We start from the raw sequence: 15,453 nt of genomic DNA, 5'->3' as shown, positions 1-15,453 counted from the left end.
GGCGGCGATCCCCGGGACCCGCTCCGGGTAGCGCTGCCCATGCGCGGGCCAGCTCAGCTCTGAGCAAAGTGGCGCAGCTAGAAAGCAAATTCATAAATCGAAAAAAGCAGCTGGAGCTGCAAAATATTACCTCGGGTCAGAAGCCTTTGGAGGAAGAGTCGTTCTCGTCTGCTTACAGTCACGAACACAGTGCAAAGGGCAAGAAATACCTGAAGAATCGTGCTACTGCCAGTGGAAATAGAGCCCCCAGTAATGCCTGTTCTCAGGAAGAAGAAAGCATCCAAAACCCCCAAAACAAGGTTATGGTCAAACATCAGCTTGTTTTGGATAGTGATGAAGAGGAATTGAGAGAAATGATGGAGCACTCTTTGGAGTTTTCCAGTGGAAATGAGGATTCTAAATGGGGTGCAAAGGTAAACACACTTAGCTGGACTGTGATTCTTATTTGCAGTTCTATAAAATTGTATTAAATTTTAGGTAACTTTATACTCTGCTAACACCAGAACCTAAATTTTAATTCTGCATTTGTGGCTCACTCATGACTTAATTTCAGTTCACGTTTTAAAATTATTAGGTTTTAGCCATTATAATTTGTATTCCTTTTTAGTGATCTACACAGGATAAATGAAGTAACACTTAACTCTCTTTTTCATGTTCTCCAAAAGAGCAAGGCTCCCATTCTGGCAGGAGTGCCTCGGCCATCTCATAAGGCAATGTCACCAACAGAGGCACCTAAAGCATCTTCTTTTCATAGCAAAGACTCGAGGAAGAATTATTTTGGTGGAGTTACTTCACCAACACCTTCACCAGCCCACAGAAACTCGTCAGTACGACACAACATGGGATCTCCATCACTGTCTTCCTTCATGAAGGACAATGCTGTGAAGGTGCCTCTGCCTGGGAGAGGCAACACCAAGCTAAGTGAAGCATCGCTTGAAAGCGACAGGAGTGAGATAAAATCATTAGATGAATTGTTTTCAAAAGCAGCTGATGACAAAGATTCAATTAGCAGCAGCTCGAATGGTAAGTTGGTTCTAAAAGATTGTCTCAGATTTGGTGTGAGTTGTACCAGTAATTACTGATAAATTTACTAATAAACATGGGCAAATACTTTGAAAGGTTTCACTGGTGTAATTTTACATAAACTGAGGCTTTATCAAAGGAATTGGGTTGGTCTATTTCCTTTTTCTAGCACAATATACTTAAATTTTTCTTGCTTTTTGATTTCATGGGCTCAGTTTAATGATGCTCCCCTGGGCGATGCTTAATTACGATCTCAAAACAATTACAACATTTAGAAGAGTTCTCATCTATCAGTGGGACAATGCATTAATGGGTCTGAGAGAGACAAAAAGCACAATGAGGGGTGGCAGCAGTCTCCTGAACTGGGGTGCAGCAGATCCACCAGCAGACAGAGGAGGAAACTTTAGGAACTCTAGAGCTGCTGCTACGTTAAAGTTTCAGACTGATTGACTGATTACTTTTTAGTGTCCCACTTTAAACTAGGGATGCAGTACTGATTTATCTTTTTTCCCCCCACTTTTCTCACAAAGGGAAAGCATATTGTAATTTTCATGCAAATTCTCATGACAATGTGTCATTTGATTGCAGACTTCAGACTGAATATCCGGAGCCTTGATGATCTGGCACCAGATATCTCCAGTGAGGCAGCAGAACTAAAGCAGAGAGTAAGTAGAAATTCCCTACTAGCACAAATTTCTGCCTTCTTTTTTGATGGAGCGTGGATATTCTAAAACAAGTACTTCTGCTCTCCTCAGAAGCTGCCTAAGATGGGCATATCTCACTACCTGTAAAGGTTGGGTCAGGATTTTACAGTCCAAATTCTTTTTTTAGCATCTGCTTTTCCTCACTAAATGTAACAGCACTGCACAGTTTGCAAGGTGACACAGAAGAGCAATGTTTTTGTTTCCCAATAAAGCATTTGCTGACTCTCAGGGATATGCAGCAGAGCAGATGAACAGCAGAGGCATGTTCTGGGCTGTATTTTGTCAATCCTACCATACAGCTGTTCTGTTTTACAGGGGATGGATGTTCTAATTCCCCAGGAATCAAACAGAAATCCAAACCAAGATGCATTGCTGGTGGAAAAAGACCAAACTTCTCTTAAAACAACACGTGCAGTAACTGGTGTGAATGATGCTTCTGAAGGGGACACTGAAAAAACTGTGACTGAAGCAGAAATATCTGAGCATTTAAGTGGCGTTTCTGCAGCAGCCTCTAGACACAGACAGGATTCCCTTGATCACGATGAGAGAACTGTGAATTCGGAATATTCCGAAGACTTTGAAAGCTCTCTGCCTACATCAAGCAGGGAATCTGTATGGAAGAGGTCAGAGGAGTGCTGGGAGAGCTGCAGGAGTTCTGGGAGACACTGGTCTGCAGCAGCAGCAGCGCCCCGTGGGCGGGCACCCCAGGTCCCCCTCACAGAAGCTGCCACCCAGACTGGGGACCCTCCCCCTGCCTGTTCCTGCTCAAAGAGTAAGGTCACAAGAGATGCCCTGTTGGGGCAGTTTTCCCTGTTTATATTCTGTATGCTCTCCTAGTCAGCCCTGCTCCAGTTCTTGGTTTCAGCACCAGCTTCCCCAAGCTGGCGTTAAAAACTTTCTAAAGCCCAACACTTCTGTCTGCTCTCTGTAGAAGAGGTTGGGACTGGACAGCAGCATTTTGGGGGCTGACTGAATTCTCTGTTAGGCTCTAGGGTGATTCTGCAGCACCTGATGTCCCAAGAGACTGCTGGAGATGAACTGAGTCCTGTCACTAAACCTTCCAACCCCAGTAATTCTGATTTTATCCTGCACACAGCAAACGCCTCGGCGGTCCCTGACCCACCCACAGGAAACTGGTACATTGATCCAGTACCCATCACCAGTCACATCATCAACAGGGATGCAGTAGAAGGTACTGAAAGACATGATTCTTACCAGTTAGTTTTGCTCCATTTTATGCATCTAGGCCCTGCATGGGTTGTTTGGCTCTTACTGTCTGACTGTGATGTAGCACTGAAGTGTTTACTCTCCTTTCTCCCAGCCTGGACAACGTACAGCCCATCAGCTCTTGTTTTAAACACCATGTTGAAACAGCACTTGATGTTGACTCAGCAGTTTGTAGAGAACATTCACCACCTTCACTTATCCCTTGTGGAGTCACTAGAGAATGAGAAGTTCCACTACCATACCCTGGAAGAGGCTAAAGAGGTATTTGTGAGAGACTAGACAGCACCCCAGACAATTATTTCTTTATCTAAACACTGCCAGTAGTTGCTGCAAACAGATTTTCTTTGCATATCATTCATGAATTGGATAAAGTTTGTATTATCATTGACTAAATTATGCCATAGAAGAATAGTATTGTAATTCTTGTGCCCATGTCAATAACAGGTCAGTTTATACCATAAAAAAACTGAAGCCATACCAGAGGCTGTAGTTTTGACTTTTTCTGCTGTAGCATTTAGCTGGCCTCAAATGAGCAAGGATCTTCCTGATGCTGCAACAGGGGGGTTGGTTTCTGTTGCTAGTATAGAAAATAGCAGGTATAGTGACATGAAGATTTATTAAATACCAGGAAGGATTTATCTAAAGAAACATCTGACTTTTTTTCAGTACATCAAGAATCACAGATCCCCACCTCTGACAATGGAGCAAGCACGTGAAGAAGTTCGGAGAGCACAGGAGGAGAAACTGCTCTGACCCTTTGAATTTTAAGCAAAAATGACATTTCAGCATTTCAAGCTGGAACGAGGACCCATTCCAAATTACTGGAAGGATTTGTACTAACTGCTATGTATCTTATTATGCACAGTTTATTTTCCTACATCTTGAATTTTTTACTAATGTACATGATAAAGGGCAAGGAACCTGCAGCCAATGTCAGTGTTCAGCCAAAAGGAAACAGAGAAAATGTTTCTCTGAAGGGACTGTGGTACATCACCACAGGTTTGCTGTGTGATCTGTGATCATGGTAGTGGTGGAAGTCTGTACTACAGCACCTGGGGAATATGATCACAGCAGAAAAACCACCTCCTGATTTTAGAGCCATATTTCAACAGCTTTAATGTGTAATTAGCCTTGCCAGATTATTACACAACCAAACACAAAGGTAAGTGGCTTATAGCCAACTGTATGAGAATCTATTTACTCTGAAACAGGAGTCACAGTGTTATTTTTATTTTAAAAAAAAAGTGTTTATTGGAAGGCAAAACAATAAAACTCACAAGTTGGTAACATACAGGTGTCGTATGCTGATTCACAGACAGTTACAGTTCCACAACTACTGCAGATCTAGAACAAACTGAGATTTCACCACATGAACTGGGTGGGTTTCAGAGGGTCTCTGCTATACAAACAAAGGGTGCTGGAAGAGGCGACCACCATGCAGACCTGGGGAGTGGAAGTGCAGTGTAAGGGCCTAACATCTGTAGCTGGTGGTCTCTGGAAACAGTTACAAAAGGGTGGGGGGGTTGGTTTGGGGTTTTTCTTTCTCTCATATAGATTAAAGGAAGTTTCCAAGAACGTTTCATTGTTAGAAACCTGCAGAGCAGAGAAAATCGATTCTCTTCTAGTGAACTAATCAGCTTTTATTAAAGGGTATATACAAAAATATAAAAAGCTTAAAGAATGTCTTCCATTACAAAGCGTTGAACATCCCTCAGCGCGTGAGAAGCTAGAGCAGTGAACCCTCGTGTTCTGAGCAGAGTGGTGACTGCAGCAGCTCGTGTGGAGGGGGGTTAAGGTGGGTGGCAGGTTCTAACAAGCTCGCACAGTGCTCATAGGTCACCTGTACTGGATCTAGATGCTTCATTCCCCTTTTAGACATTAGGATACACTGCTCAGCATCAGTCTGACTTGATCCCAAGGCAGCACCCCTCCACTTCAAATAGAATTAACCTTTTGAGAGAAATAATAAACATATATTATGGAACTAGAGAACACGCAACCAACATCAGATAATGTCTGTATTCCACAGGAACGAACAAACACATGAACAAACCACAATCCTGCACCAGGGAGAGCTTGGCTGGGGTTGGAGTCTAGTATAAAATGGCTAACTACTTAAAAAAACTTGCAAAAATGAATGGAAATTCTTAAACTTGCTAGACATGTCAGAGTAACAACTGGCCTTTTTTAAACACTAAACGACAAGTGTTGAAGCACATGTCATAGCTTTCCATTTTTCACCATAGTTTTAAAAGTAATTCATTTGTCACTTCCTCCAGACTTTAATCCGGATTTATACAAGTTTAATGTTTTGTAGAAGATGCAAGACATCTTTCTTCAGAGAGTCTTATTCGGGTGGTGGAGGGTCTGGCGTGTCACGCTTCACTGAAACAATAGGGAAAAGAGTTCTTACACATCCTGCAGTCACCTACACTCTCTGACACGTTGTGTGGAATGAGGGCTCTGTTAATAAGGAATTCTTCCTTTTGGGCTTTAGTTGAACCCATTTCAGGACACGGATCTATTGCATCCAGAGGCAGAAGTGACTTTTCACTCAGCATGCCAATTTTTTTCCTTCTAGTCATCGGCAAGTGTAGTTGTTCTACACAACACAGACTCTCTGCAAAAATCCATCGTTTGGGTAATTATCTTTATCTCTGAAGAAGCACCTCCACTTTTTCTGAATCCTTCCTGCCCTGTGGTGAGGCCAGTGGCAGTTCTGGCTTGGGCAGAACCCAGCACTCATTGTAGGAAACCTGGAGTTGGGCAGGGCTAAATGTTAAGCACGGTCCAACTTCATTCCATCCACCCCGCCTGCAGCGGGGCTCCCTCTGCTACCTAGGAGATAAAACTAGATTCTGAAGGGTGACACTCAAAGATGCAGGTTCTTGGTACTACAGACAGCAAGTGGCTGATGCAGAACAGGCTAATTAATTGTTTCAAAGTTACAACACAACACAACTTCCTCCAAAGGAAAAGATGCCGCGTTAATCAGAGTATGCATCCACCTACCTGTTGGTTTAGTGTGTCCATTACATTAGCAAGGATTGTTACCAGGCTTTTGATTTGAGTTTAGAGTTTACAGTAAACAGGACAAAAATCACTCAACTCTGCACAGTTAAAGATTATTTAGAAAGATTCACTTACATTCATCTCTGGCCTTCATGCGTGCGATAAACGAGTAACTCTTATTTCTCCGGTAGTTTTCGTAAGGGTCATCCAAGGCAACTCCCACTCCTTTGTACTGATCCCACTTGTCTCGGATATCCCCTCCTTTAATTGGATCCTGAATTCCTTGTTCCTTGGCTCCCAATCCACCAGATCCACTCCATCCTGCAGAAAGGCCACACAATTGCAATCCTGTAACTCTTTTTTATTACTACGATTCTGAAGACAGACAAGCACTTTTTAGAAACAACCTAAGAAAGCATCAATCTGATGTAGCAGGATGGCAACAGCCAGCCTCAAACAACATACAGGCTGTCCCATTTACTTCAAAATCATTAAGACACAAAGAGGAGACACTGGGAGCTGACAAACATCACCACAATCCCTAAAATCTCCTGGGAGGGCAAGGGGAAAAACAAAGCAAACCTGTACCATGTTCTCTGCATTTAGCTCTCTGACTTTGGAATATGAAGGGATAATCACTTATGAACATGACTGAATTAATTATATCCATGAGTTTGGTGCCCGAATTTATTTCCTGGCCTGTGTGAGATTCAAGAACAGCATCTTACCCATTTTCACTAGCATTTGATGGCCTTTATTTTCTTCTCCAAGCCTTGACTCTGGTATAGGAGGCCCAGAACTGGAGCCCAAACCAGCAGAAGAACTAAGGAAATAAAAAGAACAACTGAAGAACAAGTGATGCTGTTCTGACACATAGCAAGGTCACTTATTCTGTTAAACATTAACACCCAATATAATCCCATCCACTCTGCTAAGACACTTTATAAAAGTGCTTGGATTAAGGGGTTATAAAGTTGGCAGGAACACTCTACCTGCTTGTCAGAACAGGTACTATGAGAGTACTTGGAGGATTCCTCCTGCTTCCCCAGAATGCATACAGAGCCTTCCCAGCTGCACAGTGCTTTGTCACAACAAAAAGCCACCCCCCCAGAGTAACACCCTCTCGATAAGCACACACAGAGCACATAAATCACCTCCAAATCTGCCTGCCATCTCCTTTGCTACTTTGCTGAAGTGCTGATCCCACCCAGCTGATGAGAAAGCACCCTGTTGGGATTTAAGAGAGCATAAGGACAGAGCAGCTTACGGAGGCGTGGGGCTGCGGGAGCGGGACCGGCGTCGCCTCCCCGGCGAGTAGGACTTGGACCTGGAGCGCGAGCGCGACCGGGAGCGGCTGTGGGAGGAGCGGGACCTGCTGCGGCTCCTGCAGACAGAGAGAGCAGGAGATGGACACGGAGCTCAGCACCCAGGGCTGGTCATCACCCCGCTCCCCAGGGTCGGCCCCCTGCACTCTACCTGGACTGGGAGCGGGAGTAGGAGCGCGAGCGGGAGCAGGAGCGGGAGCGGGAGCGCGAGTAGGAGCCGGACGACTTGGAGGAGCGGGAGTTGGAGCGGGAGGACGAGCGGCCGCGGCTCTTGGAGCGACTGCGGGAGCGGGAGGGCCCGCTGCAGAGAGAGCAGAGAGACCCCCTGAAACTCCTGCCAGAAGCTCACCACACGCACCTGTACTTCTCATCACGTTCCTGGCACACAGGCACTGCGTTTCTGCAGCCCAGTGAGACCTTGAGTGTGGCAAACCCTATTTTCTGCAGATCAGAGAAATTTCAGTGAGTCTGAGCTCTATTATTCCATCGGCACATTGCTGAACAGACTCGCACTCTGCATTTAGCCTCCCAAGGCCCTCCAAACACCCAGCACGCAGCAGAAGGCAGCAGACAATCCCTCACCTGTTTCTCTTCTCCTGACCTTTCCTCCGCCTCGCTCTCATTTTAGCTCTGAAGAACTCGTACAGCCCATTCTGCTCCCAGCCTTCACTGCAACAAATCAACCACATGCAGAATCAACACCCGTAAAATTTTACTTTGAGCAAACGGAGACAATTCAGGATTTCCACTGGATTTGTAGGGAACAAAGGGCCTGGGCAAAAAGGTCTCACAAGTCTCAGCGTAAGATCAAACAGGGTGTGCAGTTGAAAATACAAGAGCACTCGTTTCAGCATTAGAAAAACCAAGACACAGGCGAAGGAAGAAAGAGGCACTTTGTGGTTTGAGACAGCTTCTTAGGGCATTTTCCTTACCATATTGTCAGCTATACCTACTCTTACCTGTTTCTAGGCCTGTCATGAGATGGTGGACTATAAAATGCCTCAACCGCAGCCAGAAGTCTCTCACTGGGGGGCATTGGGGGTGGAAGACGTATATCTTTAGGATCTAAAGGTTTATACTCATGATCTTCAAGCTGCCGGAAACAAAACAAATTACATTCGTGTCATGTGTCATGGGGTGGCTACCTGAAGAGAAAAATATAGGTTTAACTGTGGAGGGACCTCACATTGCACTAGTGGATCAAAAACGGTCCAGAAAGGAGCATCCTGCAGATGACCCAACACCTGCTCGTGCTAGCACTGCCACTCTGAGCTCTATGAGAAGAGTCAGGGCTACACGAGTTGCAGCCTTAACTGGCTCAGCAGGTAGATAAAAGCCACATCTCCTCTGTTCACCTCTCCTGGCTGGAAGCCTGGCAAAAGCTGGTGTATGCAGAGTGACACAAAGAGATGGAAGACACCTACTTAGTCATCTCTATCAGAATGCAAAGTGTGTCCCCAGAGGTGCTGATACAGGTATGCTTCCTGTTCTCTGCCCTTCTTTGTATGTGTAACATCAGTGTTGCAACACACCTTTGTAAGAAAGAACTCTGAACACCAAAAATGAGCACAGTGGCCACACCAGAACTGCAAGGCCCCTCTGTCTATCTGAAAATCACTGGGGATTTCTGCTTTTTTGAAAACAAGGGTAAGATTTTCAAGAGTAAACTAGTCTTTCCCATATATAAACTCAAACAGCTTTCACTAGGACAACACCTGAAAAATTTTACTATGTTCACTACCTTCTCCACCCCCCCTTGCCCTTGTACACCCTAAACCAACTGTGGCTGACAGCTGCTGGATGGAAAGATTGGGAATCACAACTGTCTAGGTGAAAGTCTCCCTACTGCTGCCCGTGGGATTTCGATCTTTCAATGCTACCACAGTCAGGGCCCAGTGCAAGCACTTACTTTCACAAGAGGAGCCATCAGCCCAGCAGGAAGATCGAAGTAGGGAACGTTTGGCACCAGGCTGGGGTCGTCGTGGTTCATGTGGGGGGGCCCCTGTCGCCGCATGTGAGGGGGTTGCCCGTTGAACCCGTGTGGGGGAGGCCCAAAATCAGGGTGCTGTGGCCCCCCCCAGGGAGGGTGCTCGCTGATCCCAGGGTGAGGCAATCTGTGACCAGGGTGATGATGAGGAGGTCCAATTTCTGCAGAGCAGGAGAGTTTAAACATTTTATTTAGCTATAAAGGGAAAGCAACCAGAGAGGTACTTCAAATAGTGCATTTATACTAAAAAAACCAACCAATTTTGGCACCCAGAGCCTTGCAAACCCAGAAAAGCACCAGAACTGAAGAACTAGAGGCTGGCTACAGGTCACAGCCATGAGTATCTCACCATGCATCTCCTTCCCTGACCACAGCAACCGCTCTCAAGCCAACAGGACACTTCAAGCCTGAGCCACCGCTTGCTTTGGGACACGCTGTGGTCAGAGAACACCACAAGAAAGATAAGCTCAAGAACAAAAGGTTCAGATGCAGCAGGGCAGCTACTGATAGGATCCATTTCTGAAGCCTAACTACATAACTGTGGCTTAGCATGGGCCTGTGATTACCTCTGTCTCTGCCAAATTATATAAAGAACTAAATGTCACCTACTCATGTGAGTTATTTCCTTCCAAGAAAATACTTGGTTTAAAGAGGTGTTTTGGGAAAAGGTAGAGATAATATCTCTGTCTCTGCCAAATTATATAAAGAAATAAATGTCACCTACTCAGGTGAGTTACTTCCTTCCAGGAAAATACTTTGTTTAAAGAGGTGTTTTGGGGAAAGGTAGAGATAATACCCTATTAAAATAGAGAAGTGAATGACATCCACCCCATCTCTGATGGACAATCCACCTGCCCCAAGTGCCAGGGTACCCTGCTTTTTACAACTAAAATGCATGACTAAAAATCAACATCTTCTGCAGCAGGACCAGCAGTTTTTGCAGGAAAAGCCACTACAGCCACTGCCCAGTCCTCAGCCAGTGCTACTTGATTCATCAGAACCTGAGCACAGTCTGGGCTGTCATTGCTTCACTGCTTTCCTAATTTTAGCTTCCTGTTTTAGTAGCTCCCCTCTTCCAACAACTTTCCATGAAACAATAGATGGTTTAGGTTCAGGTCACCACTACCATCCAAACTAGAGAATCTTTTGCTGAGCTTAAACCTTAATTACTGCAGGACAAGAAAAGCTGTTCTGCCTACTCACTGCTACAACTCTTAAAAAACCAACACTAAACAACCAACAAATCCAAAGAAAAAAAAATAATAAAAGGAACAGTCTCTACAGGAGAAGTTAACCACACTCCTAAATATATAAGCTCTAATTCATTTGGTTTCAAGGTTGTTTGGATGTGGAGAATTGAGCTTAAAACAGCAATACCTACACAGCATGATAATTGCTCTTTTAAGTAGTCTGCCATATAAACCCCAGTGATCTTTAGACTTTATGCTGATAAGTATCACTCCAGAATAATTATAACTTCTGCATGGGAAATAGAAGCTACCTGGGGGCAGAACCACCCCAGAGTTCAGAAGGGAGCCTGCAGCCAAACCTGAGCCAGCAGCCAGCAGCACACCGACCACGCCGAGTCGCCGCCGGGTTCCAGCAAGAGAAAAACCCAAAGCAGGAGGGGGAACTGGGAGCCAGGCTCATTCACCAGACACCACCGACCACACAACACTAAGGCAGACAATTAGAGAGCTGTTTAGTAAAGATACAGAGACAAAAGGAAGGGCATGGATGAATGGATGCACAGGACGTGCTTCTTCCAGCCTGGCTTTTCTTCTAACTTCCTCCACCTATGGAGGACACAGCTGAGGAGCCCTCATCTATGACCTGATGCACAGAAAGGCAAATTTACAAGCAAATGCTCCTTCTCACCTTTGAGCTTACACTTTTTAATGCAAACTAATCACAAAGGAGGTGCCTGCAGAGATGCTGACTTGAGCTGGGATTACAGTTTCTGGTTACCTGCATCTGTCAGGGAAGGAAGACTCAAAAAGCAAGGAAGCACCCAACTCTCCATGCACTTCCTGAGCTGCCAGCAGAAGATTCCCACACCCCAGACTCAGTATTTCTCAGGAAAACCACAACAGTCCGCCAAGAACAAGCCCAAAGCACTGAATCATTTTGTAACGGCGTCGCAAGGTAAGAAAGCCTGGCCTGGCCCACACTTTACCTTGAGGGAAATCCCCCTGGGGGTACTCAAACCGATGAGGATAAGGAGGCCTTTCAAAGGGATGGCGAGGTGGGAAATCATCCTGCATGAAGCGAGGTGGAAAGCGGTTGAAATTATGCGGATGCGGGGGCTGGTTGAATTGGGGATGTTGCTGATGTGGAGGAAATGGGCCTCGGAAGTGAGGTGGCCGCTGCATTCGAAAGGGAGGTTCCCTCTGACCCCCACCCCATGGAGGTTGTTCGTGCTGGTTGTTCCACGGGGCTTCAAACTGGTTGTTCCAAGAAGGGTCGGGCTGGTTGTTCCAAGGTTGCTCTCGTTGGTTGTTCCAGCCCTGATCTCTCTGCTCGTTCCACATTCCTTCATGGTTGTTATTCCACGGAGGGCAATGAGGTGGTCCCTGGAGGGGAAGAAAAGGAGCCTGGTCACTAGGCTATGAAAATACAGCATGCAATAAACACAATCTACCTGTTTTTAAATCAACATAGCCCATCAGCAACACACACAAGTGACAGAACTTTCCAAGGACAAGGTGTGAACAATTCCAGCTTCAGAGAAAAGACAGGAAAACACCAAACTGCCACTGAACCAAACAGCTCCATTTCTTATGCTGCTCATTCCAAGGGAAAGTGTGACGGTTGACAAACTGAAATCCTATTTGTGCTTTGCTTTTACTTGGGCTCAGAATTGGAAAGCTTGGCATCTGAAACTGGACTTCTAACTTTTACAGCATCCCACCACCAAGATGGTCATTCTCAACCCCCACCTCCCTCTACATCTTGCTTCAGAACTGTTTTTTACCTGTTGTTGACCCCACGGTGCAACAGGGTGAGGCTGGTCAAACCAAGGTGGCTTATTTGGAGGAATCTGATCATGAGATCCAGGGCCACGTGGGCCACCAGAGGCAGGATCCTGTACCCCAGACCCTGTTGTGTCATAGTCCGTAGAACCAGGTAGAGGCAGCTGAGATTTTCCATCGTCTGAAATAAATTGGAGACTGTTATAAGCACCCAGGTCACATGCAGTTAGTGAAACATCAGCACACCTACAACAGGCTTCTTCTGATTTTTTTTGGCTGGGTAAACATTCTACAGAAATCTGTTACTTCTAGAGAGGATTTCTGGGCTGTTGAACGTTCATATCTGGCTCTTTTTATATTCAGGAATTAGTCTGCACTAGCTGCAAGGCTCCAAAGTTTCAGGCTTTTGCCTGAAAAAAGGCAGCACAGCACAGTACCTCACTGCTAAAAAAGGAGTGAGAAAGAAATCTCAGTGTTGCTACTCCCCAATTTCTGCACAGGTACCTGCTTGTGTAACTGGAGCAGATGGTGGAGCTGAGGCAGGTGCTCCTGTGGGGGCTTGAGGAGGGGGTGTTGATTTCACCTCGTTCTCTAGTGGTGGTATTTGTATTTGTTGCTGCTGCTGTTGGGTTAAACTGTTTACAAACTCTTCATGTTGAGTTTTCAGGTTCTGGATCTGCTGTTGGAAGGCTACTTGCACAGGCTGTACAACTGTTGCATATTCAGTGATCAAATTTGCCTGATAAGACAAGACAAATGAAGAACAAGAAGTTAACACTACCTAAAGCACAGTCATCTGATCTGCTCATCCAGAATCTCCTGTATTGCTCTCTGCCCCCTCCCAAAAAATGCCTGAGACTGCAGGACAACCTGCTGGCAGAAGAACCCAGCCATGCCAAGAAGCTCTGTGGAGCTTCAGAACATCCTCTGCACCCTGGAATCCACCCTCTGTATTAGTGCTCAGCTTCCCAATACAGCTAACACCAACAGCATTTATTATCAGTGCAAAAATGAACAGTTCTGGCTGCCACAACTTTTATGCTGAAGTTTATTCAATTCATAAATTCATAAATTCTCCTTTTAACCAAACACCCAACCCCATGGACACGCCTGTAGCAGTTACAAATGCAAACAGACTTTCCAGCACTGTATCAGCAGCCAGATTACTCAATGTTTGAAGTAACAGAGTTTTGGTTTATAATATTGTCCTAATCCTTTTCAAACAACTTCAGGGGGATTAATATTTATTTACCTTTCAAAAAAGGAAAACATCTCCTCAAGTTGTTGGCAAAATATTTACATAAATAAGAAAAGAGTTACTTTTCTTTGTGGCTAACCTGGTACTGGCCAAGTCCAAGTGCTGGGCTCTGGAGCTGCTGAATAATTGACTCATCAAAGTACCCATTTTTCTCCCATAGCTGAAGGAGCTGCATGAATTCAAGAGTGAAAGGCTTTTAGAAATGATGGACAATAAAAGAAAAATTGAGGCACAGCATTTTTATGTCTCTAACTTTGTCAAAGCACTTAAGATTTCAGGACTTGCCTTTGAACCACCAAAATTCATCATTACAAGAACATTACAAGAGCTTCTAAATGAAGCCTAGGTACTTTGAAGTTTAAATTAAACACGAATTAAAGCACATTAATTTTATAAAGACAATCAGACTAGACAGATCTCAGTGGTCCTCTTCCTCCCTCATACTTGTGAGCTTGCCTAGCACGAAGCTAGCAAAGCTGAGTGTAGTTAAACCAAAACCAGATACTCACTCTGGCAATTTTCTGCTGCTTATCCTCCTCCACGGCTAAAAAGCTGGTACAATAAATAGGCACAACCACCTTCTGTAAAGCAGCCAGGAGATCTCGTGCTTGCTTCCTCTGGCTTCAGAAAAGGAATGGGAAGAGAAGTGTTGCTGCTTCTCACTGTGACACTAAGAGCACTGTCATATTCAACTGACCCCAACTTCTGCTATGGTGCAAACAGTGGATTTATAAAATTCAGAGTCCCCTCCTTTACATTTTTACTGTACAGTTTCATCTAGAGGCAAAAAAAAACCCAAACCACAAAACAAGTTTGGTTGTTAAAGCACTTGAGCTCTGTGCCAGCTGGGGACATCTCAGGACAGCTGCTAAAAATACTGAATACATTAAAAATAAAAAGTGACTAGTCACACTACCAATGCAAGCCTCTCTCTCTGGCAGGGAGAGACACTTCCCTGAATTAATCAAACGGAAAACCAGGGTGTAACTCTCACCAGTGGTGCAGGACATCATTGATCAGGTAGATGAGGTGCAGCCTGAGCTCAAAGTGAGCCCCCTCGGCCGTGATGCGGTTCCGCAGGTGCCCAGCCATCAGCTCACAGTGGGCAGGAGACTTGGCATTACTAAACATCCAGTTCTTCCCAGCCTTTGAAAAGCAAATTTTAAATGTTTTAAGTTAATTTTAAATGTTTTAAGTTAATTGACTGTATTCACCTCATAGGGACTCATGGAATCCTAAAACAGCTGCAAGAAGGGAACTCCAGGTCCCAGACGTCGCCTCACCTCTCACAGCACACAGCAAAGCAGCTGCTCTGCACTGAAAACCTCCAAATTCAAACCATACCTAACCCACGACCCCCCTGACCAACTGCCCAGACCTAGGTCACTTACTGAGATGGCATCTTTTGTACAAGTGTCAATGATTGGCTGCAACAAGTTGTCAAATTCGTTCATGTCTAACTGGGTTTCCTCCAAAACCTTCTGCATTTGTTGCTCAATGGCAAGGGCTACAGCTGATGTGACTTGTTCCTGGGCAGAAAAAAAGGAGAGGAAAAGAAAGAATTGAATTACTTCAATATTCTTGTGAAGAACTCAGCTGCTGTATCCCCCTCCTCTTAGCCCTAAGTAGTTATCTCAAAGACTAAGACTTTTTACAAGTAATTTGACCACATATAAAGGTTTTGGTGGTTTGTTTTTGGGAAGAAAACACTCCTCATGGAAAGTCCAGCTCATTTCCACCTCTAAAATCTCTCCATCTTGAAAAAAAAATAACTGCAGGAAGTTCCTAAATGTACAGAACATAACCCAGGCATGACGCTTTCCTCCAGGAACCACTCAGGTTGGTTCCCAGTAGCTTTATCAGCAAAACATCACCTGCAAAACTCAACTGGTTCAAAGCACACAGTCCCCTCCCACCCCTAATCCAAATCCACCTGGGAATGCTA

General features: G+C 45.0%; 2 protein-coding genes across 2 annotated transcripts; one reads left to right on the top strand and one right to left on the bottom strand.

Annotated features, from left to right (window-relative positions):
* Positions 1–32: 32 nt before the first annotated feature.
* On the top strand, positions 33–3,707 carry LOC103768828 (chromosome unknown open reading frame, human C19orf44; the record flags this gene model as incomplete). Its single annotated transcript, XM_008935988.1, has 7 exons — positions 33–413; positions 666–1,023; positions 1,612–1,688; positions 2,043–2,499; positions 2,824–2,919; positions 3,049–3,215; positions 3,621–3,707. Coding segments are annotated over 7 exons (1,623 nt in total), but the record flags the coding sequence as incomplete, so codon positions are not given.
* A 1,159-nt stretch (positions 3,708–4,866) lies between these two features.
* CHERP (calcium homeostasis endoplasmic reticulum protein) lies at positions 4,867–15,037 on the bottom strand (the record flags this gene model as incomplete). Its single annotated transcript, XM_008935977.1, has 15 exons — positions 4,867–5,339; positions 6,102–6,287; positions 6,695–6,789; positions 7,234–7,350; positions 7,443–7,592; positions 7,874–7,960; positions 8,251–8,384; positions 9,201–9,439; positions 11,455–11,851; positions 12,253–12,431; positions 12,755–12,989; positions 13,588–13,677; positions 14,018–14,129; positions 14,503–14,654; positions 14,900–15,037. Coding segments are annotated over 15 exons (2,349 nt in total), but the record flags the coding sequence as incomplete, so codon positions are not given.
* Positions 15,038–15,453: the final 416 nt, after the last annotated feature.

Source organism: Merops nubicus, unplaced genomic scaffold, assembly GCF_000691845.1.
Source record: "Merops nubicus isolate BGI_N331 unplaced genomic scaffold, ASM69184v1 scaffold2560, whole genome shotgun sequence".
Classification (NCBI taxonomy): Eukaryota; Metazoa; Chordata; class Aves; order Coraciiformes; family Meropidae; genus Merops; species Merops nubicus.
The sequence above is the reverse complement of the archived record's forward strand: the minus strand, read 5'-3'. Positions and strand labels throughout refer to the sequence as shown.